Genomic DNA, 24,077 nt, shown 5'->3' on the forward strand with positions numbered 1-24,077 from the left:
TGTTCTATTCAGCCAATCGGAGTCGCTCCTCTCCATTTTCCCTCCGCAGACACGCAGCACGGAGACAACGACTTTCTCCTTGCATGTTCAGTTCTGTCGACAACGTTCCTACTACTCGATATTCGCCCAGCATTCACTCGTACCTTGTTCCAGAGGCACAGGCCTCACCAGGAACTCCCATCCTCCAACATGGCCAACAACATGCCACTCCCAATCCCGCCTCGCACTCCTACCCCTGACCCAGAAGAACCCTCCTCACCCCAGATTCTCGCTTCGACAGATCCAGAGTTACAGTTTGACAATAACAGTCTCTCACCTCTGCATGCCGAAAGAGAAAACATGAGCTCGTTGGGTGGAACACTGTCTTCGCCAGTCAGTCCGTTAAAACAACACACCAATAATGGTGTGGGACCTTTCAATTTCCAGCCTTCGACCATGGCCAAGTCACCAGTCATAAAGTCCAATATCGGCCAGCGACGGGGTCACAAATACAAACATAGCAGTGTGTCGCATCAGATCTTTCTAGAGCCTCCTCCACGAGCACCCTTGGCCCTCCCGAATTCTCTCCCCATCCCTACGTTCGCAGAGTGCAGGGCAAGCATGACGAATGACCAGAAGGTCCGCTTCTACTGGAGCATATGTCATATGGCGGTGGCAGGGTATACGGCGTGGAATGCCCATGGGTCGGCAGCAATGGAGGCACTTTCGCATCTGATCTTTTACGATTCATTGGGTGCCCTCTTGTGTGTCTTGGTCGAGATATTCTCAAACTTCGAGGTGTGGGGGAGATCGAGCGTCCGACATCCGTTCGGACTGCAGCGCATGGAGGTCATTGCGGGATTCGCCTTGTCTGTGCTGTTGATCTTCTTTGGGTTCGACCTGATATCACACAACGCGAAACACGCCCTCGAAGGAATCGGCCATGAACCACACCATCCACATACCCACGCCCGTGTTACGACCGGCACGATCGACCTGACCGCGTTGATCGCGTTGGCGGCCACTCTTGTCTCGGCTGTCGGTTTGCAGAATCACGCTCGCATCGGGAAAGCCATGAGATTTGCAGCTATGGAAAACCTGCCGTCGCTGTTGAGCAACCCGTCACATTTTCTGACGCTGTCATGTTCGGCCACCATGCTGATGCTCCCTTTGCTGTCCCTGCACACCTACGAATGGGTGGATAAGATCCTCTCCCTGAGCATAGCTTTGAGCATGCTCTTTCTGGGTGTGCACCTGGGTCGCAACGTGGGGGCTATGCTGTTGATGTCACTTCCATCGAGATCCGCCGACGTTGCCGAGGTGGTCAAGGCCATCGAAGCTCAACCGTCTGTCCGGAGCGTGGAACAAGCCAAGTTCTGGCAGGCACATTATGGCATGGGCATGGCAAATCTGAGACTGAGAGTCATTGGGACGGAAGAAAATCTACTCAAACTCAGAGAAACAATCTCCAGCATTATTAGGAATCGGCTGAGTGGAGGATATGGGTCCGGGAGCAGTGGTCAGAAATGGGAAGTCAGTGTTCAATTCAAGGTTGACAACGACAGTGCCATTTCTCAGAGTCATGCTCACTTTTCACCCGGGCCGAGATGGACTCCTACGTGATATTAAACTAACAGATAGATGTATCATTATTTGTAGTTATAATGTTGTTATGAATACATGAAAGTTTTGGATCCCGGGGTGTCTCTACAATCGAGACAGTGATGTCTTCTGATATTTTACATGCGGCTATTGTGTATGTGTATGAATAGGCCATTCTGTGAGACCTCCTTGCATCTCTTGTAAGCGTGCGCGAGATGCCATTCGTAGAAAAGTGAAGAGCTCAGGTTTAGCCAGGTTCGTATATCGCCCGATCGATTCCGACCCTCAGACTTATCTTTGAAAACGAAAGTCCGTCCAAGTCCTTTTCCACGGCTCTAAAAATGCAAGATCTGGCAAGCCATGTCTGCTCTCGTCTTGGACGACCTCTCGTAGTAGGAGCATACATAGAGCCCTGAATGCCACTCGTCTGGTCGTCGTTGCTACAATGAGCCGCGATGTGACACTGGAGTTATGCAACAATGGTGTCTGTTCATCGTGAGGCGTCCGGGTCGTCTCATGGGATCTTCGCGGTGATTGTAGTCTGCCTGGGAAATGATCCCTGCATTGGAACGACCTCGGTAGCTCCAAGTTCTTGAATTTTCTCCTGGACAGTCCGTAGCAACTCCTCGGCCTCCTGCTGTGTTGCTTTTCTCTGATACTTTCTCGCGGCCAGGAGCAATTCGACTTTCTTCCCCTTGCGCAAGAACTCTTCTAGTTGTTTCATCTTCAACTGAAGGTCATTCCCACTGATGGCCCAGTTCAATTCGATCTGCTTCGGTTTCTTCTCTTTCTGTGCGAGCTGAGATTGTCGAGCTGCCGACTCTTTACTGTTGATCCTCTGGATCAAATCCTTCCGTTGTACCACTTGTACGATTGCATGGTCGCCGTCTCCGGATTTACTCAACTGGAGGACATACTGTTCGGATCGATCAATGTCGCGGAGTAACTGGGCAAGAGGTTTCGGTTCGGAGAGCTTGTTGTCGGGGGTCTTTTCTTGTACATAGCGAGTCTCGATCTTCTCGTTCAGAGTGAACGACTCGGCGATCTTATCGTCGATGGTGACAATCTTGATCTTGGTGCCAGGTTTCCTCCCTCGAGGTCCAGCAGCGAGAGTGGGTGTGTCAACAAACCATCTTCTCGAGATAAGTTGTGACGGTGGTAGTAATGATCGGGATTGAGGCCTAATGCACTGTGCGACTTGCCGCAGCAGCAGCGGCTTCACTGATACGAAAGTCCGCTGCATCCAACTGTACAAGCAATGAAACAATATACAAGACAATACAACAGCAAAGGGAAAAGAAAATCGTCGACCTGCGCAACTTTTACTTTGACTGATTGATCAATTGGAGACTTAAAAAAAGTTCCCCAGAATCGGTTTCAATTGTTCCTTGTGGCGCCGGAGACTCGCCAATCACTTTCGAACTCCATCAGCGGCGAGACGCGGCGCAGGGAAGATCAAGCGAACAGATCGCGCGACCAAAAAGTACTCCGTATGTACAATCTTTTTGGTTGAATCTCCCTCCCCTCCTGTCCCCTTGCCGATTGTCCTTTTTTATCGATTTCCTTTTCCCAATCCCTCTCCTTTTCCTCCCTCCCTCACACACACACATGTCATCCTCGAAATCCTCCGATCGAGCAGGAATCTGGTCCTACGTTCCTTTCGGTTCATCTCCCAGACGTCGCTCCGTATCCAGTGGCCTCCCACTGAGACATTCGGCCAACGGCAGCGCAGACAATAACAATACACCCTGGGACCCTTTCGAGAAATCAGGCCGCCAGACCAGAGGTAGTAGCGGCGGCATCGGCGGCCAGAAATTCAACCTGGAGTCTCTACAGCAAGCCTGGATGACTCAAAGTCGGCAGGCAAGATACCTCAAGACAGGGGGCGTTCTAGCCTTGATATTGTTTTTATACCTGTTCCTGTCGGGCGGCGGTAGCGGTTATGGCTCGAGAACGAGCAACATATACACTCCAGAGAACTCACCGACCACGAAATGTACAAAGCCTCACGATCTCTCGAAACCACTCGTTCAGTATGCCATCATGATCGATGCGGGAAGCACGGGCAGTAGAATTCACGTGTACAAGTTCAACAATTGCGGACCTACGCCAGAGTTGGAAAATGAGGAGTTCAAAATGACGGAAAAGAAGCCCGGTGGTTCAGGTTTGAGTTCGTTCAAGACAGACGCCGAAGGCGCAGCGAAGAGCCTGGATCCTTTGATGCAGGTTGCCCTGGACTCGGTCCCCAAGGAGTACAAGTCCTGCACTCCAATCGCGGTCAAAGCCACGGCTGGTCTGCGATTACTCGGTGACGAAATGAGCGAGAAGATTCTCTCCGCCGTGAGGACGCGTCTGGAGACAGTCTACCCATTCCCGGTCGTCTCCAAGGAGAAGGGTGGTGTCGAAATCATGAAGGGAGAGGACGAAGGTGTATTTGCCTGGATCACGACCAACTATCTTCTAGGCAAGATTGGAGGACCCGACGAGACACCCACGGCGGCCGTTTTCGATCTCGGTGGCGGTTCGACCCAGATCGTCTTCCAGCCGACTTTTAAGAACAGTCCTCATGGAGGCATGCCCCCGAAGATGGCCGAAGGTGACCACAAGTACAATCTGAGATTTGGCGGACGGGAGTTCGAATTGTACCAGCACTCGCATCTCGGCTATGGTCTCATGTCTGCACGCAAGGCTTTACACGCATCCGTGCTAGATAAGATGCACAAGCAGAACCCCAGTTCGAAGGAATGGCTCTCCAAACCCATCCCCAACCACTGCATCACCCCTGGCTCCCAGAAGAAAGTGGACGTGACGATGCCAGATGATCACGCACTGGCGGGTGACCACACTGTCATCATGGAAGGACCCAAGGATGCATTACCGGCCCAGTGCCGTGCGTTGGCCGAGGGCATTCTCTACAAGGACAAGGAATGCTCCGTGGCTCCGTGCTCGTTCAACGGTGTTCATCAACCGTCTCTAGAAAAGACCTTTTCTCGCGAAGACGTCTACATCTTTTCGTACTTCTACGACCGCACTCATGACCTGGGTATGCCCGAGTCTTTCACGCTCCGGGAACTTCACGACCTCACGGACAGGGTGTGCGGTGGAGAAAAGCACTGGGACGCATTCACTAGCATCGAAGGTGCCTTGGCCGATTTGCGCGATCGACCCGAGTGGTGTCTAGATCTCAACTTTATGACCGCTCTGTTGCACACGGGTTACGAAATGCCCATTGATCGCGAGGTCAAGATTGCAAAGAAGATCAAGGGTAATGAGTTGGGATGGTGTCTGGGTGCGAGTCTACCGTTGCTCGAGCCCGGAAGTGGTTGGGAGTGTAGGATTCAAGAAGTCGTCTCATGAGTACGAGCTTTGGCTTGTGTCCGGGGTTTCGGGGTTTCTGTGTAAATGTAAATGACTTTGACTTCGACTTGATAAAAGACTCATTATGATTCCATTAGAGGAAAGAGTGGGCGCAAATGCAGGGGAAGGTCGAGACCAACAGCGACAGCGAGAGCGCGTGTGTTGTAAAGGTGCGGTTGCATACATGATTCAGGTACATTACATTTGTTGGCCATGGGTGAAAGGGGTTGCTGGTCATGGGACAGGAGTTCATGGGGGTCATAGACATGATTCAGAATCAATTAAAGGTTCGTGATACAGTGAATACGTGACGATCATGGCTACCTCGAAAGGAGTGGCAAGTGTCGCATAAAAAAAGCAGCATCAATCTATCGCAGCCTCGGAGGCGACTTGTATGACAAGTTTCGAGTCAACATGCAAGGCCCGTCCCCCTGTTCAGTTGCGTCTTGATTTCTCGCGCAAATGTTCAGCCTGACTGCGCACACCACCATGTACAAACTGCGCCAAAACGCAGCGCAGTGGACGTCGCCTTTGCTGCCTCCATGCCTAAGATGCGAGTCTTCTGGGTAGCGTCTGTCAAAGAACGTGGTCAAACCGTTCCACATTCCTCACGATGCGCCTCTAGGAGCACAAGGACGATGGCAACTTCCGTCTTACCGAGAATCTCCTCGATGAAGATATCTCCCGACGTCCATGTGCGATTCTTTCGTATAGATGGGGAAAGGTGAATGAGGAGGTGACGTATGAAGACATTCAGAATAGGTCTGGCCGAGACAAAGCTGGTTACAAGAAGATTCTTACATTAATTCTACACTCATATAATATATTACTGGAATATTGAAAAAGATATCCTTCTCAATAGTGTTGACAATCCGACAACTGTTCTAGCGAATTAAGTCGACGAAACATAACGATAGAAGCACTGAGCAAGACGGAGGACGGAGGTCCGTCTCTTGGTGTCGTTAAAATCTCCCGTGCCAACGATACTCCCTCCCTGAGACAAGATACCATAACAGCGCCAAGTACGGAGTATGGGAAGGGTTGTTATCTAAGTTGGTTAACCTGGGGCGCTGGTGTCGGAGGCGCTCTGCCGCCCTGAGCAGGGTCTCAGTGACCCTGGAGCTCGGCTACTTCATTACCCAGCTCGATGTCCTGTCTCCCGTCGACAATTTCCTTCGCCGTCACCACCCACATCTCCTGCCCGCGGGAACTCTGCAAGGTACCTTTATTTCGCATCTTGAAGCTATTCGCTCTTTAAGCGCTATTTTGATGACATCTGTAGCTCTACCACAAAAGAGGGCCCGCTCACGTCGAGGGTGCTGGACCTGTCGGCAGAAGAAGGTCAAATGTGGCGAGGAGTGGCCCCGCTGCGAGCGGTGTGAGAGATTGGGAAGATTTTGCGACTACGAACCTCGGGCACGCAAAAGATACACCAGAAAGAAGGTGCCGGCACACCTCACTCCTGAGGAGGCCGACGTTGAATCAACTCTGCCTCAACATCAATCTTCATCGCCTGACATCGGCTTGCAGAGCGTGCGTCTGGCTTCGGTGCCAGATGTAGAAGCGCGCGGTAGGACTGTACGCCAGCCCTTTCAAGTCTTTCAAGGAGATGCCGGAAGAGGAGAAGAATGCAACACGGAGCGGGACCATGAGGAGGAATCGAGTGCCTTTGCAACCCCCGATCCCCGAGTGTTCCCTTGTGAGGAAGGTCAGGTGGTCGGTGACGATTGGCTTCCCACCGCTTATTCTGCAACATTATCACATTCCGACCATGCGGCGATTGAATACTTCCGTTTTGTATTCTCGCCGACCCAAGACACCAAAGACCCTCTCTTCTCGGTGCCTGCGATCTTGTGGAGGCTCGCTAAGCAAAATGATATGGTGCTGCACATGATTTGTGCTTTAGGCGCCAAGGAGCTCAACTGTCTAAAGGGAACTAGGGGGCAGACGGACAAGACAGGAGCAGGGAAAGAGTCTGGAGAGCAAGCCCACTCTCCGCAGTCCCAGATTGCCGAACATTACGGAGCTGCACTGCATCTGCTGGCAACCGCCATCCAAAGAATCGTGGAGATGGTGGAGCTTGACTACATACTTGCCACACTCTGGCTCATGATTGTATACGAGCAAAAGTTTGGCGACGGCTGCGGATCGGGGCTGATGATCCACCTGAAAGGGGTGGGGACCTTGGTGCAAAGCCGCTTACAGAACATTGGCCTCATAGTCGACCAAAGCAGACCCTGCGTTGTGGTCGAAGCGGCGGAAGCCATGGCGGGCCCGCAAGGCTGTGTTCCTGAAGCCCGGTGGCAAATATCTGGCTTTTCATCCCGCATGCTTGTGTGGATCTCCCATCTCGACGGGGCCGCTGCGCTCAATGGCCTGGGAGGAGGACTCAATCAACTTCTAGGCGAAGTAATGGTAGGTCTGGCTGAGGACGAAGCCATGTCGCTGATTGAAGGCTTCCGGACGATCCACAAACATTCCCACGCTGCGTTCCGGGAGACTTGGGGCACGTCGTACCCACAGACCCAGCTCCTTGAAGACCTGGAGATCCGTCAGATGTTTTATCTCTATGGAGAGTGCGGACAGCTGCGTTACTTGCTGAGTCTGGCTGCCGAGGCGAATTGGCGTGACGTTCCTGAGTCCCGAGGCTATCTGGAACGAGTGGCACACGCACTAAACGAGGTCGCCTTGAGGTACGCTGACATTCTTGAAACGGCCAGCGCTCTCGATTTGCTTGAAGGATGCTTCAGGCGTCGATATGTAACAAACATCCGCTTCGTTGTGGCCCAGTACAACGCCGTACTTCTGTCTTTCTTTCGAATCACGAGGCGCTGCGCACCGTTGAACGAGCGACAGCGAGCGGCGTTGCGCGTCATCCTGGACCTTGCTCATCAGGCATGCAGTGATTCAGGAGAGGTTGCAATGCACCATTTCACCTGGCCATTATTTGTTGCTGCTATGGAATCGGACGATCCCGTCCACCGGGCCTGGATCTTGGATAGATTTCAAATCCTGTCCACACAGGGGCAGAATTATCATCGGGCAAATGAAGCCCTCAAGACTGCATTTGCCGAGCAGCGGATGAATGAGAGACGTGTGAGCTTCTTGGAGTTGGTCCGGAGGGATGACCTCGATCGGTTCGTGATTTGATTAGCTCGGGACTTGGGCTAGTGTGAGACTGCCACGGATAGTAATGCCAGCAAGAGTAATTGTCGAAGACTTTTAACCGACTTGTAGAACAGTAATGAATCTTGGCCAGAGGGCCTTCTATACGTACTAAGCCGAAGCCGATCATCTAAAGATACCGGAACTTCGCATAGCTTGCCAGGGGTATTAGCCGACCCTACGGATCCTCTTGGGGAAATGTGGTAGTCTGGTGGAGTCCGCGTTCCTCTTAGACAAATGAACAGCCGAGCAAACACAGTGACCAACAAACTATTGAGAAAGCCGTGATCAAAATCAGTGTTACAAAAGCATAAAGAGTACCTTGAGCGGCTGTTTTTCCAGATAGCGGTTGTCCGGATCGTTGCATCTTCGAGATTGCGAAAGGCTGCTCTTGGTCCTTGAATGTCGGCCACCCACGGTGGGGATTGATGAACGAAAACAAACAAGTTGATCTCGTATGATAACCACTTGGAGAGCCAAGTATCAAGGATGGGTGCAGCAAAGGCCTCGATAAACCATCCATCGACATGGGAAAGTTTTGGACGGCTTGATGATTATTTTGCACAGGTAAGTTGGGAGACGTCTGGCGATTCGCGAACTGTCTTTCGAGCCATCAGGCAGAAGCTCTAGGTTGATACTTTAGAAGAGTAACAAAGGACACAGGTCGCGAAAGATTTAGAACATGACCCCAAGCCAGAGCCGTCGCTGGATGGTCTTCCCGATGAACGCATCAAGTGGGAAGCGAAAAGTCGCCAAGATGCCGACAAGATCCTGGAAACGGTCACGGGTCGAGTTTCGGAGAGAGAGATATTCATTCCCTGCCGCGACGGCCACAAGACTCGTGGCCTCTTGTATCGATCCGGGCAGGATTCTGTTGGCGGTAGGCCACTCTTTGTCGTGCTCCATGGAGGCGGGTTCCTCTTCGGTAGCGCGGAGATGGAGTCGCCGCTGTGCATTCGAGCCGCGCTCGAGTTTGGATGTGTCGCGCTGTCGCTCGAGTATCGTTTGGCCCCGGAGCACAGGTTCCCCCAAGCACATGAGGATGTATGGGATGCACTTCAATGGGTGAGTCGGGTCCTTCCACCGGGTCAACCCCCTTCGGATGCTGCTCTGCAGAGTAGTCCCCTTGCCTCGGGGCGGCGCTGACATGCGAAGCGCAGCTCACATCGAATCCCGCCAGTATCGGGGCCGACTTGACCAAGGGCTTCATCTTGGGAGGGTGTTCGGCAGGAGGCCACATCACCATCCCCTTGTCACATCGGGCCCGGGACGAAAAGCTCTCCCCGCCACTGACGGGAATCTACCTCAGCGTCACGCCTGCCTTGGCACATCAGGCGGTGCCGGAGAAATACCGGCCACTGTACAGGAGCCGAGAGCAATTTCGCGACGGCATTTCCTTGGATTTGGCCTCCATCCTCCTCTACGACAAGGCCAGCGAGCCCGACGTATTCTCACCACTCTGGAGTCCTTTACTGTGGCCCACCGGGCACGCAAATCTCCCTCCTGCTTACTTTCAGATCTGTGGAGCGGACATGTTGAGGGACGAGGCCCTGATATACGAGCGGGAGCTACGGCTGAACGACATCGAGACCAAAGTCGACATCTATCCCGGCCTTCCTCATGTGTTTTGGTATACGCATCCGGATCACCCTGCAGTTCCAAAGTATCATGAAGATGCGAAGAACGGCATTGGTTGGCTACTTGATCGGAAATGTTCTTCTGGTGGATTGTAAAATGATACGATGGATCAAGGGTGAATCAATGGCTCATGGAAAAGTAGGATACCCATCTGTGCAATGGTGCATACTTTCTGCTCCAGATGGAATCAGGAGGCCAAACACTATTAGAGATGTTGACGAGATCGTCTGAATGGAAAAAGCTTGAAAATACAGATGACGGAGAAATCCACACAACGATTAGCATACATTCACATAAGTTGGCCCGGGGAGTTGACGACTGGCAGGCATTGAAGCCTTATGGATTCCGACTTTTACAACCCCAAGACTTCATTTGCCAACACCCTCATTCTTTTTTGTCCCTCTGTCAGCCCTTCGGCATCCTCATCCAGCGCCAAAAATCCCATTGCCCTCAATCCATCGTCGCATAGAATGTTCTCCAAGCGCGCACCGCAGTCCTCGTGCTGGTTTTCCACCTCATACCCTTCTTGTAGCCTCTCAAAGTCACGCGGCGGTACGCCTTTCAGGAATGCTTCCCGGGTGCTGAGCAGAGAGTCGAGATTGTACGGCGTCAGAGGATTGCATGCGTTGTAGAAGACGGTGGAGTCGTTCTCTCCCGGATTGGTGGAATCCACGCCGTGGACCAAATCACAGTGCCAGAAGACATAGTCACCCGGCTTGACGGGAGGGATCCCGATCAGGGCCCGGTCGAGGGCCAGGTGAGGGTGGTGTTCGGGGCTCGGGAAGAACTGCGTGCTCCCGGGAGTGGCGCCCGGGAATGTGGGTTGGGATTCGTCAAACTCGCCGTCGACGAAAAGAGGCTTGAGGAGCAGGTATGCCACGGACGCCTTGAGGCTGGGAAGGAGGCGCAGCGTGCCCTCGCCGGTGTTGGTGTGCGACAGGGACATCCAGCCTTGGAGACTTCTCCAGGCCGAGCAAGACGTCTCGTTGGCGTACAGGTCGCTGCGGGCGTTGAGGCGTTCGTCTGCCGCCCATCCATCCCAATCTTGCCATCGACCTTCGAAGATGGCGGCGTAGTTGCGCCGGTAAGCCTCGTCTTCCCAGCGTTCGGTCCCGCCACTGTCGAGGTGAGGCTTCAGGGGAAATTGGTCGGGGTCGTCGGACGGCTGGCGGATCCGGATCCGGTCTGGATACACGACCTGCGTACCGAGATCGATCGGCAGTGACGGGTCGGAGACGTACCACAATCGAGACACGCTGTTCATTGCTTCCAGGACTGCTGGGTGTGACCGAATCTGGACCTGAGGCTCGGTCCAGTAGACGTTCCACCCGGCGGGTTTGTTGAAAGGGACACCGCCTACTCCGGGGTGGCGATGAACGTAATCCTTGAGCTTGGCTCCCCATTCAACTGCTTGCTCTTCGGGAACAACATTGCGCAGGATCACGCAGCCTCTGTCTCGGACAAGGTCGGCAAAATCTGGAGGAAGATCGCCCCCTGTGAATCATGTCATGAGTTTCTGAGGTGGCTGGCCAGTCGGATTCGCCCTTTTTTCAGGAGAGGCACGCTTACCATTCTTTCGCAAATCTTCGAAGTCAATCTCAGGAACCATAAAGGGCCCGGAATTCTGAATACGTTTGACTTCCGAGCTCAGGACATCGAGAAGGCGTCCGTACGATTCAATTACTTTCTGCTTGTTTTCCGTCTTGACAAGGGACGCCTTGAGCACTGCAAATCGCCGGTCAAGCAAAGGCAACCTGTACCTCCATGTCAGCCAACAAGCCGTCTGAAGCGGTCGTAATAAACATACTGGGAAGTCTTCTGAACAGTCGTAAGGATTTGGGTAGTAGCATTGCCGGAAGACATGGCTGTCGATACTTGTGGATGGTTCTGGTGCAATTATTGGTAGCTTTGACATCTCGAGGCTACTGAAGGGCGAGATAATAGAATATACATGTGGATTGATACTGCCTTTATGTGTACCAGAAGCATCTGTGTTTGGTTTGCCGTCCGAAGTATCCTTTGTTGGGGAATTTCGTCCTCGAGCAACCTTAGCGGAGTGGACTTTGAGAAGTTGCCAATTGTTTGTCTTTTGGCTCGGATTGACCGCCCCAGAGGAACCTTTGACCGACGAAGATATAACCCAGCGGGCTCACCAGGCCAAGCTCGCTTAATTCCAGGTGTAGACGACAAAAAGCCGACCAATACTGAGGCTCGGCAATTTGGGCCCACATTTTCATCCCGTGCGTGGCAAGCTAGTGTGACCTTCTTCATGCCCTGGCATATCCTCCGTCGCACGTAGACTTCACTCTCTACACCCAGCAATCATGAAACGATTGTTACTTGTCTAACTTTGTTGATCTTGAATGGCCCTTATCCGACACACTGCCGCCACGCAAGCTTTGAAGGTGTAGTCTCGACCCGCCAGGATCGACGAGCAATGTGAGTTCGCTTCCACCTGCCTGGGGCCCCAATGCCCGAAACCTGGGGTTGAGGTTTCGTAGGCATGAAAGAAGAAGCCTCACTTTTACACCTTGCTACAGATTTGTGAGTTGACCTGTAACAAACGGGCGAGCGAGGATTCATCTTTCGAGCAACCCCTGCTCTCCTGCGAAGACAAGGAGACCGAGAACCATCAACAGCCATGTAACTGCCTAAGAGGGTCCGGGATATGGATCTGGTCAAGGACATGAACGGGCCACTATTTTGGTATGCATTGTCAGCTGCACTGAGTTATGCCTACCTCGGGCTGCGAAAATGCGAGCAAAGGAGGCATACTAACAGCTTCCTATATGGGCGGAATTTCGTCCGGAATCGGTTGGAATAACTCTTCTTTTGACCATAGGAGAAACACCTGACACGACCAGAATATTTTCATACATGTCAAGCTATCGGATCCTCTGCTTCCAGGCTCTCAGATTTGAGGATGTCTTCAAGCTCAACGTAATTTTCATGCTTGAGATGATCTTGTCGTGCGCCTGCGTCTTTTCATCTCGCTGATCGCTGCGGTCGAAGACTGACCCTCACCATTACCGCGTTTCAGATAGTGTCAACTATCCATAACGAATGAACGAGTCTGGCTCTAATCACTGAGATGCCGTTCTCTGTCTAGTTGTATAGTAAAAAGGAGCGTCAATCTTTCTCGAATTGTGGCGGTTCTCGTTGTCGTATTGACCATCGCATAGGGCCTAGTTAACGCTCGACAAACTACCTCATCAATAAGAAGTGCTCTTCCAGGGCCACTATAATATAAAAGAGTGACTTCACACGGCGTTAAAAGGAGCCTGCTGAGACTAGTGTAAGGTCTCGACTTGCGCTGAAGGGAGTACTCCGCGGGACGCTATCTCTTCCCGTTCAATAGATCCGAACAAAGGGAGGCACCTCAAGGCCATCATTCACTGACCAGAATCTTATCTTTATCTCTCACTCGCCCTTGATTAAACTTACTGGAGCATAGCCACTCAATATCTTGAATGTAAAATGGGCAAAGTGATGTGTAACGCATGCTTGTAAAACTCGTGTCTAGAGACATATAAACCCACGTAACGGCAGCTGGCTCTCATTGCTAGGAATATAACGGGTAAGCATCAGAACAGCAGGCCTCCCCGGGATGGAATTACAAAGATTCACTATCGAATGAATGCCAGATACTCACAGCATAATTTTGATATCGAAAAAATCAGACTGTAGCGTAACATTGCTGGTCACAAAGCGTTAATAGCCACTTTGCTTGCTAAGCCATATCGACAAAGTAGACAACTTCACAGAATGGTGTTTACTCAAAAGAGGGATTCCTGCGAGTTTCCAGCAACTCATGCCACCTCCTTGGTAGCGAGAATTTCGCTCGTTAAGCGTTACCTGTCTCTTTGACAGTGACCAGATGCAGATCCTTTGTCTGGCTATGCATCTCAAGCTGAGACTCTTGAGCTCCATAGCTGGCTGCCTTGTATTTCCTAAACTGCCACACAGACACCTTTTCATGGAATAGCTCATCAAGCTCTTCCAAACTGCGGAAGCCTGTTTCTGGCAGATAGAATAGAGCCCAAACAAATGCGGAAATGGAGAAGGCCCCCCAAAGAAAGGCTATACGCGGTCCGAGGTCGCCCTGTCCCGGATCCTGAATGTAGGGGCTTATAAATGTAATGAGGATTGAGGTCGAAAAGCCGCTGATCGTAGCGATTGTGATCGTTTTTTCTCTGAGTTGCAAGGTGGAAACCTCAGCGGTAACAATCCACACGCTGCGTTGATGTTAGTATGATAACACCATCTTTCAGGAATGGAATGACTCGTACCAACTGCTCCAAGCAACAGTCATTACGATGTCCCAAACGAATAGGCATGCCAGTGCTCCCTGCCGGTAAGCCTGAGTATGTGCCTTGCTGGAACCTGCGAGTCCGCCTACAGCGAACATACAAGTGGCCAGAACGACTGTAGATCCCGTCATGATCCACCGACGGCCAAAGCGATCGGGGATATAAAAAGCGAAAGCCGCTGACATGCAAAAGGTAAACAAGTACAGAACGACAACCTTGTATACGTCTTCGACACCCATACTCTGAACAAAGAGCACAATATACGAACCGACAAACGAGTTACCCTGTGCTTGCTGGAAACATTGTACACCAGTTGCAATCAGCGTTCGGCGGAGATTGGAGCCCCTGTATTCTTGTCAGCGTTCCGACCGTTCACAATGAGGGGGCCAAGGGGATCATCGCGAAGGAGCAGGACTACCTGAAGCATTCCAGCCAACCGCTGCTGAAGTGGGTTTTATTTTCCTCTTCCGCAGCCACGAGTAACTGCACCTCATGTGTGATCACATCCCGTGAAACGTATGGGCGGAGGATCGCTAAGTTCTTCTGAGCTTCGGTCTCACGGGATTTTCCAATAAGCCAACGAGGGCTCTCCACAATGAAGAAGGATCCAATCGCGAACACGAGGGCGAGAGGGACTTGGATGAGCAGAACCAGCCTATACGCCCACTGGTCTGTTCGAGTATTCATCCCCCAGTTGATAGTGCCGACAAGAACAGCGCCGATTCCAATCGAGAATTGATAGACATTGATCAGCGATCCACGGAGACGCAGTGGCGCTACTTCGGCGAGATAGACCGGGAGTGTATTAGCGAGGAGTCCAAGTGCTGCAGTGTTGATGAAACGTCCAACCATGATCTGCCAGTAGGATGTGATGGCCGTTGTCATGATCAAGCTTCCCACAATGGACATGTAAGCCAAATACCGACAGGCTCGGACGCGCCCAATGCGTTTACTGATGAGTCCTGCTAGAAGAGCGCCAATTGCAAGGCCGGCGATAGGTATTCCACTACCCGCAGACACCCAGCTCGACGGTAGAATATAGGATTTGGTGTTAGCATCGTAGATGCCGAAGTCTTTCACAAACTGCTGCATGCCGAGCAGCCCGGACCAGAATCCGTAGTCTAGATTCCATCAGTCTCATGAGCTATAAATGTATCTGGACTTGGACGTCCTTATACGTACCCATACCAAACATGATCGCACCGAACTGGAAATATCTGTTAGCTCACCTTATTATACCGCGCTGTCATTCTGGCCTCGAAGGACTCACCGAACAGTAGACAGCCACAAACGCCATCCGAGGTCCCGTGTCCGGAAAGGCAAGCCTTAGGCGACCCTTCAATGATTGTGCCATTGCTCACGATATTTTTGAATCGTCCAGCTCGTTGGAACAACTTTGCCTTCCCAGATACTCTTCTGAGGATGCCGTTTTGATCTTCGAGGCATGTCGTGGAGATGCTTAATATATACTCCGTAGTCGGGTAGTGATATCTGCATCCATCCCTTATTTGAAATCAAATAAGATTCTGCAGCTGGGGAAAAGGCTTCTCGAAGCTTGAAAGGGACTGAAGTGCTCTAGCCGCCAGTAGAGTGAGTGAGTCAAAGGGTTTCTAAATGGCGTAGTACAATGTCACTCGGTAAATCCATCGGCTATTTTCCTTTGTGGTAGAAATCCCGACCGGCAAATTCCTCCCACTCTTTCTCTTGGGTTAAGGAGCGACTGGCAGTGTCAAATATCGGAACCTCAGCCTTGACCTCCACGGCGAGTGCAAATGCAGAGAGTGCTCCCAGCACTGACGCTAGGCCCACAGTACCATAATCGCTGAATTCGACCAAACCACTGGATGGCGACCATGGAGAGGAATCAGATAGAAGCTTTGAAGATGAAAACTTGGTTTGGCGCTCAGGGCACGCGGGCACTGATTGCGATAATGACTCTGACCGAGACATCACAGCCTGAAATTCTTGCCAGATGGGCAACTTTTAGCATCGCATGCGGCTGATCAGACTCCTCGAGTCTGGAACTTGGAGAGTCATGAGCTTTGCGCTGTGCATGAAGATGCCACGTTTGACAGTCTGGTAAGTTTGCTTCCGGAAGGATCGGTCACAGCAACCTGGGAGAAGAAGAAAAGAAGAATAGAAGTCTTATACAAAGATGGACAACGTCGCTCTCATTGGGGCAATACACCCACTTTCTCGGAGGATGGCCAATTCTTGGCGACAACGTCAAAGAGCGGAACCCTCCAAGTATGGGACATGCGAACAGGAGAACTTCATCACACCGAGGAATCATTTGAGGAGCTGAGTTGGTATTGTGCGGCTTCCGCATCAAACTCGGACAGTTTGCTATCCTTCGCCTTGTCAAATCAGTGGGTGTCATTCGCTGGGGCCAAGATCGTACAGATCCCGCCTAACTACAGCGTTTGTATATGGGTTGCGCATGGTAGTACAGTTGTCTTGGGTCGTGAGTCTGGTGAAGTGATAGTAATCTCCTTTCAAATCGACGCCGAGTCGGATACAGGGCGTAGAAGCCAAACTGTCCGGATCTGTTGAGTGCCCAGAATGTCGGGGTCCGGCTAGGCAGGGCGCACGCGACGTGTCGTTCGTAGATGAAGTTGATCAGTTTACATCACTCGTGGGCATACGTGGGTGCTGCTTCTTGCTGGATGGTGGCGGTTGAAATCAAGCAAAATGCAAAGGACTTTACCAAGAACCGCGATCGTACAATTGAAATTGTAGTCGATAATATAAAGTCTGCGTTATTGCGATTGATTGGTAACAGTTTAAAGGTACAAAAGAACTTGAATCAAGTTATTTCTGAGGAAGCTCAACTTCTCTTACTTCTATCGCTCGAGTACAAAGAAAAAAATCTTTATCCACACAATTTCAAAACACCATGTGAAGAAGAAGAACAAAGTGTACATTTGTCTCTGTGTCAAGAGTGTTGTTTATTGACTACACAAAACTCGGTCGTCATCAGCCAAACCGCGAGAAGTTTGAGAGGTTCAAGCAAAATCTTCTCGGGCAACCCGGGTTCGTCAGATAACGAACCGTATTGGCAAAAGATGAGAAACGGTCGGGGGTTGGCTCATGAATATGACGGAATTGAAGATTTCCCACCTCGATGACATCGTCAAAAAAGTACTCTGCTGTGCTCTCGGGATTTTCTAGAAACCTCCTTTCCCCAGCAATTCATCCCCGACTTCCTTCAACAACGGTTCATCCTTGACGCCCAGCTTGGAAGTTTTGAGGCCCTTTAGAGTCTCTCGTAGATCCATGGCCGTACACAAATCCCAGAGCATATTCTCAGGAGGACAACCGTAGAGGAGCATCCCCAACGCCAAAAGGAGGGCGTGGAATGATTCTTTGACGTTGCCCGTACTCGCAGCACCGGACCTCGAAGCCGACGCGACATCCTCGAATGAAATGATACTCTCCAACAACGCCGCGGAAAGGTCGTCACTCGGTGCCGTCGTGGCTTCTTCTCCTTCACCATCGCCGCCGTTCTTGTCGTCGCCCTTGTCGTCTTCGTGTACCGCCGGGTTCACACGCTCATTATGCACGTACGCCACCAGATTGTAAACCAGTGCCGCCGCCATGGATCGGGCATTGAGGTGTGGTGACAGTAGACACTGTGATGCGAGCGATTCAATCATGTTTTTAAGTTTCAATCCATTATCACCATTCGTGGCTCCTCCGTTTGTGTGCGTTTGAGTGTGGGTGTGAAACAGTTGTTCTTGAAAGACATTCGAACTGAACAAGTTGCACGCGAGTTGTAAACTCGTGGATTGGATATTATATGGCGACGAGGAAAATTCGTCTCCGTGAGACAACACCGTGCTAAGCAACTTGTGACCATGTTCTGTCGAGAGAAAACTCGACACTCGAGAATCGACGGCCGCACAACGAACAAGGTCAATGACAGCGAAGTGTGTCTCGGTGGGAAGCGACGCGTATGACGTTGTGAGGTAATCACTAAATGCGTGTAGATTGGGGAGAGGTGCCTCCGTCATGCCCTTTTCGTCTCTCGTGCGGATGTACGAGACGAGGTCCTGGACGGATTGGCCCGACGAAAACTTCGGTCCGATCTTGGCCAGGAGTTTATCGAGCGGTGGTGCACGGGAGTATAGTATGGGCTTCTTGATGAAGCGTTGAAAAGAAGGTAGTTTCAAAGTCGCGTGCTGGTGTTGTTTGGGTCGTGCCATCTGAAGCAGGAGGCGAACATTGCCGCGTAATTGTGCCGAGTTGGCCCCGGCCCATTCATCTTGTTTCTGGCCTTTGAGGAACGTGATGAAAGTCGGTGTCGCACGGACGGAGTAACGCTGTGCGATGGCGTGAGCGGAGTGCGAGGCCGATATGTCGATCTTGATGAGTTTGGCGCCGCTTCGCGTGCCGGCTTCGGCAGCAAGCTCGTCGTAGGTCGGGTAGACGATTTTGCAAGGTGGGCATGTTGCGGATGTGAAGAATATCACTGCGCATGAGTGACGAGCTGAAGAGAGGAGAGCGTCGAGTTCGGAGATGGAGGAAACATAATGGACATGACCAGGTTCATCTGTTGCTTGTTGGGCGTTGATGATGGCCGGCGTGTGGGCTTTGTGCACGACCCCATTACTCACAGGTCTAGGAGGGATCGTAGTACCGTTGGCCAGCTTTGATGTTGGTGTCGTCGTCGTCGTAGTAGGAGTCCTTGAAGAAGCATTTCTTCCCGACACCGCGTCAGGTGCTTGAGTCATTGTGCGCATAGACTGGTCTATCTGGCCACGGAGCATCTGGCCGATGGGTGTTCTGAGGAACGTCTCTGGAAGACTTCGGATCTCGTCAGGGATACTCTTGCCGACGAGAAACATGGCCAGATCTTGACTAAAGTTGTTGCAATTGTGGACAAACAAGTCATAAGATTCTGGAGTGTAGATGTCTTCGAGAGATTCGATGTACTCCTCGATCACGTCGAGTGGCAGATCTGTCTGACCCAAAGGGATGATCTTCATGGGGCGGCCGTGGTGGGTTGATCCAGGGACTTTTCTATGTATACCCTGGCCAAAGAAATATTCCACATCGTTGAGGACGATTGCTGTATGATATATGGCGTCTATCTGTACGCCCGTCAGGGCCATGGAATACTGTCTGGCCAATCCCTGGAAATACCGGTCAGAAAGAGGGAGATTGCCACTCGAAAGGGAGCGATGACTTGCCTGCGAGAGATCATAGACGTATAATTGGACATCCATGTTTGATGAGAAGTAATTGACGAAAACAGATGTCTATCGCATTGGCAGATCGAGTCTAAGTATGATGTCTATAGGATTATGAAAGAATGAAGGGATATTGATATTGTTGTCGGTGTTGATGATGGACAAGGCGGCAATTAATTCGTCAGCCACAATTTGCATTTAATTCAATGTGGCGTCATCGGCTTCAGCCTCGAACATTGACGCCAACCATTCCACTCATTTCCATCTTATACTGCACCACTCACTCGACACAGCCTTGTCCTTGTAGACATGTGACGGGAATACTACTCATCCCTAGAGACATGGTGGGCACTTCCATCCGTGTTCAACCTACATTGCGCACGCTGACAACCTCTTACTGTAGCCACCGCGCAAAACAGCCGCCAAGGGCAAAGCCAGCGCGTCCAAAGGTTCAACTTCTACATCTCGACGTTCCAAACTTGCAAAGGAGAATGAGATTACCGCAGAAGAAGAATTCGAGATCAAAGAGGCGTGGAACCTCTTCCGCATAGACGATGTGGAAGAATATGAGGACGAAAAAGAAGGAGTCATCCCTACCAGCAAGGTGAAAGATGCATTCCGGTAAGTTCCACTCGTACGCGCCCAGTCGTTGGCGGCATAAATGGTAACACTGAACCCTCTGTTTCTGCAGAGCACAAGGCCTCGCTCCAAAGAGTCAGTCAGAGATGCAGGAATTCATCGATACCCTGGATCCGGATTCATCAGGTTATGTCACTTATCCGCACTTTCTTGCCTTGTGCGCCCTTCAGCTCAAGTCAAAGACGGACGAAGCAAAGGATGAGGAAGTCCAGACGGCATTTGATCTATTTCACCCCGGACAAGCCCCGGCAAACCATGAGCAGGTGATTCGCCTACAAGATCTACGGATCGTTGCAAAGACCTTGAAAGAAGACGTCAGTGACGACGTTCTCAAGGCTATGATATTAGAGGCGAATGGAGGGCAAGGAATTGGGAGAGGCGTCAATGTCGAGGATTTCCGTGCTGTCATGACCAGGGCGGGCGTTTTTCATTGAGACGAATGCGATACTGGCGGTGTGAGATTTTCTAAGTCTGTACAAAGACCATGTACAACAGGGACCGGAAAGAAACGATTTCAACATTGATCTTTTATTGTCTCCACATAAATCAACCTACAAGCTCATTGAGAAGCTGTAGCAGTAGAGATCCGTGGAAGTCCCGCGACCAGATTTTGTTATCTGACCGTTGATCGAGACCTGGTACTATTCTAGCTTCCCTGTCCACACTGACTCGTTTTGGGGCAAAATGAAACGGCCAGCTCTAGCATAGATAGAAGCAATATTTGATTAAACAATCGATGATGATCTGTTTGTTATGAAACAGGTCGAAATGGCATCGTCCTGGACCAGAAGTGTTTTGTTGATCCTGGTTGGTTGCAATAGTACATACGTCGAACAGATTGTTCATTATACATCGCGACATATATAAGTCTATGTCGGTGTTGGGAATATCATGAGCAAAAGAAATTGAAGGAATAAAAATTCGAGCTTGGAAAAGAAATTGGAAGCCAAAGAGAAATAGATAGTTTTTGCATGCCAAGACTGATCATCTACTTTTAGTGAATCTTCAACTCTAGCGTCAGATATCTCTAATGCGTGTATTTCTTGATATTTGAGTGTCCTCCACGCGTCAACACCTCATCCTCATCTTCTTCCCCTCTCATAACCGTGCTCGTTGTGGCTTTCGAGCCCAGGGATGATGATCCCCGCGATATATCAACGATTCCAACTCTCCAGTATTGACAAGTCCGGGATGTGCCTGGTCCAGACTCGTTATGCCCAGTAGCTGCATAGCAGTAGCAAGCTCCTCCTCAAGAACTGTGGAATTAATTAGCCGACAGATCATCTTTGCTCACTGACACACCTCGACTTACTCTTGATCAAATGCCTGACACCTTCTTCTCCATATGCCAAAGAGTAAAAGAATGGCCTTCCCAAGCAGACCGCACTGGCGCCCAGGCAGATGGCCTTGAGAATGTCGGTTCCTCTTTGAATGCCACCGTCGATAAACACCTCCAGCTGGTCCAGGATCTCTGGGCAAGTTGCCTGAATCTCCAGTAACACCAGAATCGACGGAGCCGCTGTATCCAAAGCCCTTCCGCCATGATTCGAAATGTATAGACCTGCACAACCAATCTCTAGCGACTTTTTCGCATCTGACGCGCACTGGATGCCCTTGACGAATGTCGGCAGTCCTGTATATTTCTTGACAAACTCTATGTCTTCCCATTTGAGGTCTGGTGTTATGGTTGCTTGTGATGGTCGCTGTGACGCTTCCACATCAACGGGCTTCTTTTGTTTCTTTTGATTCTCGAGGGCAATGAATTTCGTGTAACTTTCTCGCTTCGACATGACGGGAAGATCTGCCGTCACTAGAATACCTTGAGGCTTCAACTTGCATACTTCGTCGAGCAATTTCATCATTTCCTCCCTGTCACTGTGCACATATAGTTGAAAGAAGAATGGATGTTTCGGGGGAAGTTCCTGGACAATCTCCTGAACCGAATACGATGCCATTGTAGGGATGATCATTGGACTTCCACCGGCCCCGATCGCTTTGGCCATTGCAAGTTCACCGTCTTGGTGCGCAAGCATCGCCGATGAGAACGGACAGTTGAGAATCGGGGATGCCCATTTCCGGCCAAACATACTCGTGCTGATGTCGACCTCTCCTACGCCTGTCAGTACGCGTGGCCGGAACCAAATGCGCTGATACCAGTCTTGATTCGCAGCTTTCGTCAGCCCGTTTTCAGTTGACCCCGAAATATACGCCCACGACTTCGGCCGGAAGGCTTTTTCTGCAACTTTCTCGAATTCGTGGATGCTGATGATCGTCTCCAGGTCGGGCTTGACGACAGGTACTTCGCCCGTCTCATCGTCCGTCTTCGGAGCACCAGCCTCGAGCAGACCAATCTTCTTGCTTGGACCCAGAAACTTCTCCGCCAGTGTCGGACTGTGAATGCCATTGTAAACCTCACTGCCGTCTTGGCCGAAGAATTCTTCGATGGCTTCACGACCCCCGGGGTGTCTGGCAGCGAAACCACTCATATCCCAGACCACGCCGTTCAGAGCGATCCAACAATCGTCATCTTGATTGTGCTTGCTCACTTCGAGAAGTGGGATCCTCTTAGCACTCATCGCGACGAGATACTCCGTGTCAACAAAAGACTCCTGTTCCGCTCCTTTGTGTCGCAAGGCACAACATACAACCTCTTCAGAAACACTTTTCGAAAGATTATAATAACATTTCTATTTCTCAAGCCCGACAAAACAATACAGCTATGCGCTACAGAAATAGTCGTTGGCATAGAACATCCGGTCCAAGCCATGAAATTCTTATCACGGACTTGGCCGCAGTCGTCGCTCAACTCCAAAGTGGATTTTATGTTGTTCAACCAAAAATCACCAACCACTGATCAACCTCATTTCTCCTGTACTTCAGTCTTGCTCACACTTTCAGCTTTCGAGTCGGGATTCTTCTGATCCTCAGGGTCAGATTTCTCCTCAGGTGCACCGTCACTGCTCTTGTCCTTCAAGCTCTTCCACTCCATCATCGCGGCCCCGACCACCGTACCGGCACCCAGCGCGGCTGCCAGTATGAACACCCTCGTCAGGGAATGGTTGTATGCTTGAATGACAGCCCCAAGCTTGTTCGGGGGCACGATACGACGGAACGCCGTCGCGCCAACCTTGACGATGGCCTGCGCGTCGACGCCTGAAATTGCCTCGAGGCTATCAATAAGCTGATGTGCAAAGATATTCTGACTGACCGCCACGAAGACGGCGCCTCCGAGCTGGGCCGAGAAGAATATCAGGGCCGTTCCGAGCGGCACGTCTGCCCTTGGCAGCACCTTCTGAGGAGCCAGTGAGGGAGCTTGTTGCGCCGCACCCATCCCAAACCCAGTGATGACTTGATATCCGATCCACTCTCTCGCCGCGGCGCCGGGTCTGAGGGTTGAGAGCATACCTCCGCCTACAGCGAGGAGCACCGAGGACAAGTACATCGCCGGGACGTAGTAGCCGATCTTCTGCGTGATCACGGAAACGATAATGCCGAAGACGACCATTGCGACCACCAGAGGAATCGTTCGTATGCCAGCCTGGTACGCGGAATGACCTTGGGCCGACTGAAACCAGATGGAAAGGTAATACAAAACGGCCATCGTGGCGCCCATCATCAGGAACATTGACAGCATCCCGCCCGCGACAGACCGGTTCAGGATGACTCGTGCGGGTGCCATGGCAGTTTTCGGTGTCAAGACTTCGACCACGAGGAACATGACGAACGTGACTGCGAATGTGACAAGGACGCCTATGACCTTGGGTGCAGACCAGGGGTACGTGGTTCCACCCCACTGAAGAGCCAGAATCAAACAGATCATCGATGGCACGAAGAACAAACAACCCAGAGGGTCCAGACGCAGTAACTGTTGAAGAAGCGGAACTTTCTCCCTCGGTGGGGACTGAAGTTTGAAGAAGAGGAAAATGGCCAAGATGGCGGCACCTCCGATCGGTAAGTTGATATAGAAGCACCATCTCCATGTCAAATGCCTATGGTCAGTTAGCACTATGGACGTGACTCGACGACACAGCGGCGTCACTTACTTGTTGTCCGTAAAGACTCCTCCCAGGAAAGGACCGATGACGGAAGACACACCAAAGGCCAAGCCGAAAAAGCCAGTGAAGATTGGCCGTTTGCGCAGCGGTACCATCGGCATGATTATCTGGATACCTCCACCGAAGATCCCCGCGGCACC

At 51.3% G+C, this 24,077-nt stretch overlaps 8 protein-coding genes across 8 annotated transcripts; 4 read left to right on the forward strand and 4 right to left on the reverse strand.

Annotated features, from left to right (window-relative positions):
* Positions 1-113: 113 nt before the first annotated feature.
* On the forward strand, positions 114-1,602 carry PV06_10598 (uncharacterized protein; the record flags this gene model as incomplete). The annotated part of the gene is made up of 1 exon (XM_016412164.1): positions 114-1,602. The coding sequence occupies exon 1, from the start codon at positions 190-192 to the stop codon at positions 1,600-1,602; it is 1,413 nt and encodes a 470-aa protein (XP_016257472.1). The 5' UTR covers positions 114-189.
* Positions 1,603-1,676: 74 nt separating this feature from the next.
* On the reverse strand, positions 1,677-2,907 carry PV06_10599 (uncharacterized protein). The gene has a single exon (XM_016412165.1). It carries the CDS (start codon positions 2,822-2,824, stop codon positions 2,096-2,098), a length of 729 nt encoding a protein of 242 aa, XP_016257473.1. The 5' UTR covers positions 2,825-2,907; the 3' UTR covers positions 1,677-2,095.
* A 197-nt stretch (positions 2,908-3,104) lies between these two features.
* On the forward strand, positions 3,105-5,259 carry PV06_10600 (uncharacterized protein). Its single transcript, XM_016412166.1, has one exon. It carries the CDS (start codon positions 3,190-3,192, stop codon positions 4,936-4,938), a length of 1,749 nt encoding a protein of 582 aa, XP_016257474.1. The 5' UTR covers positions 3,105-3,189; the 3' UTR covers positions 4,939-5,259.
* A 3,333-nt stretch (positions 5,260-8,592) lies between these two features.
* Positions 8,593-9,985, forward strand: PV06_10601 (uncharacterized protein; the record flags this gene model as incomplete). Its single annotated transcript, XM_016412167.1, has 3 exons — positions 8,593-8,670; positions 8,767-9,168; positions 9,264-9,985. 3 exons carry the CDS (start codon positions 8,593-8,595, stop codon positions 9,834-9,836), a joined length of 1,053 nt encoding a protein of 350 aa, XP_016257475.1. The 3' UTR covers positions 9,837-9,985.
* A 108-nt stretch (positions 9,986-10,093) lies between these two features.
* On the reverse strand, positions 10,094-11,604 carry PV06_10602 (uncharacterized protein; the record flags this gene model as incomplete). Its single annotated transcript, XM_016412168.1, has 3 exons — positions 10,094-11,235; positions 11,311-11,495; positions 11,549-11,604. The coding sequence occupies 3 exons, from the start codon at positions 11,602-11,604 to the stop codon at positions 10,094-10,096; spliced, it is 1,383 nt and encodes a 460-aa protein (XP_016257476.1).
* A 5,369-nt stretch (positions 11,605-16,973) lies between these two features.
* On the reverse strand, positions 16,974-19,368 carry PV06_10603 (uncharacterized protein). Its single transcript, XM_016412169.1, has 2 exons — positions 19,244-19,368; positions 16,974-19,186 (listed from the first exon to the last, which is right to left on the reverse strand). Exons 1-2 carry the CDS (start codon positions 19,277-19,279, stop codon positions 17,219-17,221), a joined length of 2,004 nt encoding a protein of 667 aa, XP_016257477.1. The 5' UTR covers positions 19,280-19,368; the 3' UTR covers positions 16,974-17,218.
* A 129-nt stretch (positions 19,369-19,497) lies between these two features.
* On the forward strand, positions 19,498-20,597 carry PV06_10604 (uncharacterized protein). Its single transcript, XM_016412170.1, has 3 exons — positions 19,498-19,587; positions 19,647-19,864; positions 19,935-20,597. Exons 1-3 carry the CDS (start codon positions 19,585-19,587, stop codon positions 20,314-20,316), a joined length of 603 nt encoding a protein of 200 aa, XP_016257478.1. The 5' UTR covers positions 19,498-19,584; the 3' UTR covers positions 20,317-20,597.
* A 383-nt stretch (positions 20,598-20,980) lies between these two features.
* PV06_10605 (uncharacterized protein) lies at positions 20,981-22,458 on the reverse strand (the record flags this gene model as incomplete). The annotated part of the gene is made up of 2 exons (XM_016412171.1): positions 20,981-21,138; positions 21,195-22,458. 2 exons carry the CDS (start codon positions 22,456-22,458, stop codon positions 20,981-20,983), a joined length of 1,422 nt encoding a protein of 473 aa, XP_016257479.1.
* Positions 22,459-24,077: the final 1,619 nt, after the last annotated feature.

Source organism: Exophiala oligosperma (assembly GCF_000835515.1).
Source record: "Exophiala oligosperma strain CBS 72588 unplaced genomic scaffold supercont1.14, whole genome shotgun sequence".
NCBI lineage: Eukaryota > Fungi > Ascomycota > Eurotiomycetes > Chaetothyriales > Herpotrichiellaceae > Exophiala > Exophiala oligosperma.

Coding starts and splice junctions, on each gene's coding strand:
- PV06_10603 (XM_016412169.1), bottom strand. CDS start 19,279: ATGGATGTCCAATTATACGTCTATGATCTCTCGCAG. Junction 19,187..19,243: donor ACGTCTATGATCTCTCGCAG/GCAAGTCATCGC, acceptor CGGTATTTCCAG/GGATTGGCCAGACAGTATTC.
- PV06_10599 (XM_016412165.1), bottom strand. CDS start 2,824: ATGCAGCGGACTTTCGTATCAGTGAAGCCGCTGCTGCTGCGGCAAGTC.
- PV06_10604 (XM_016412170.1), top strand. Junction 19,865..19,934: donor AAGGTGAAAGATGCATTCCG/GTAAGTTCCACT, acceptor CTGTTTCTGCAG/AGCACAAGGCCTCGCTCCAA.
- PV06_10600 (XM_016412166.1), top strand. CDS start 3,190: ATGTCATCCTCGAAATCCTCCGATCGAGCAGGAATCTGGTCCTACGTT.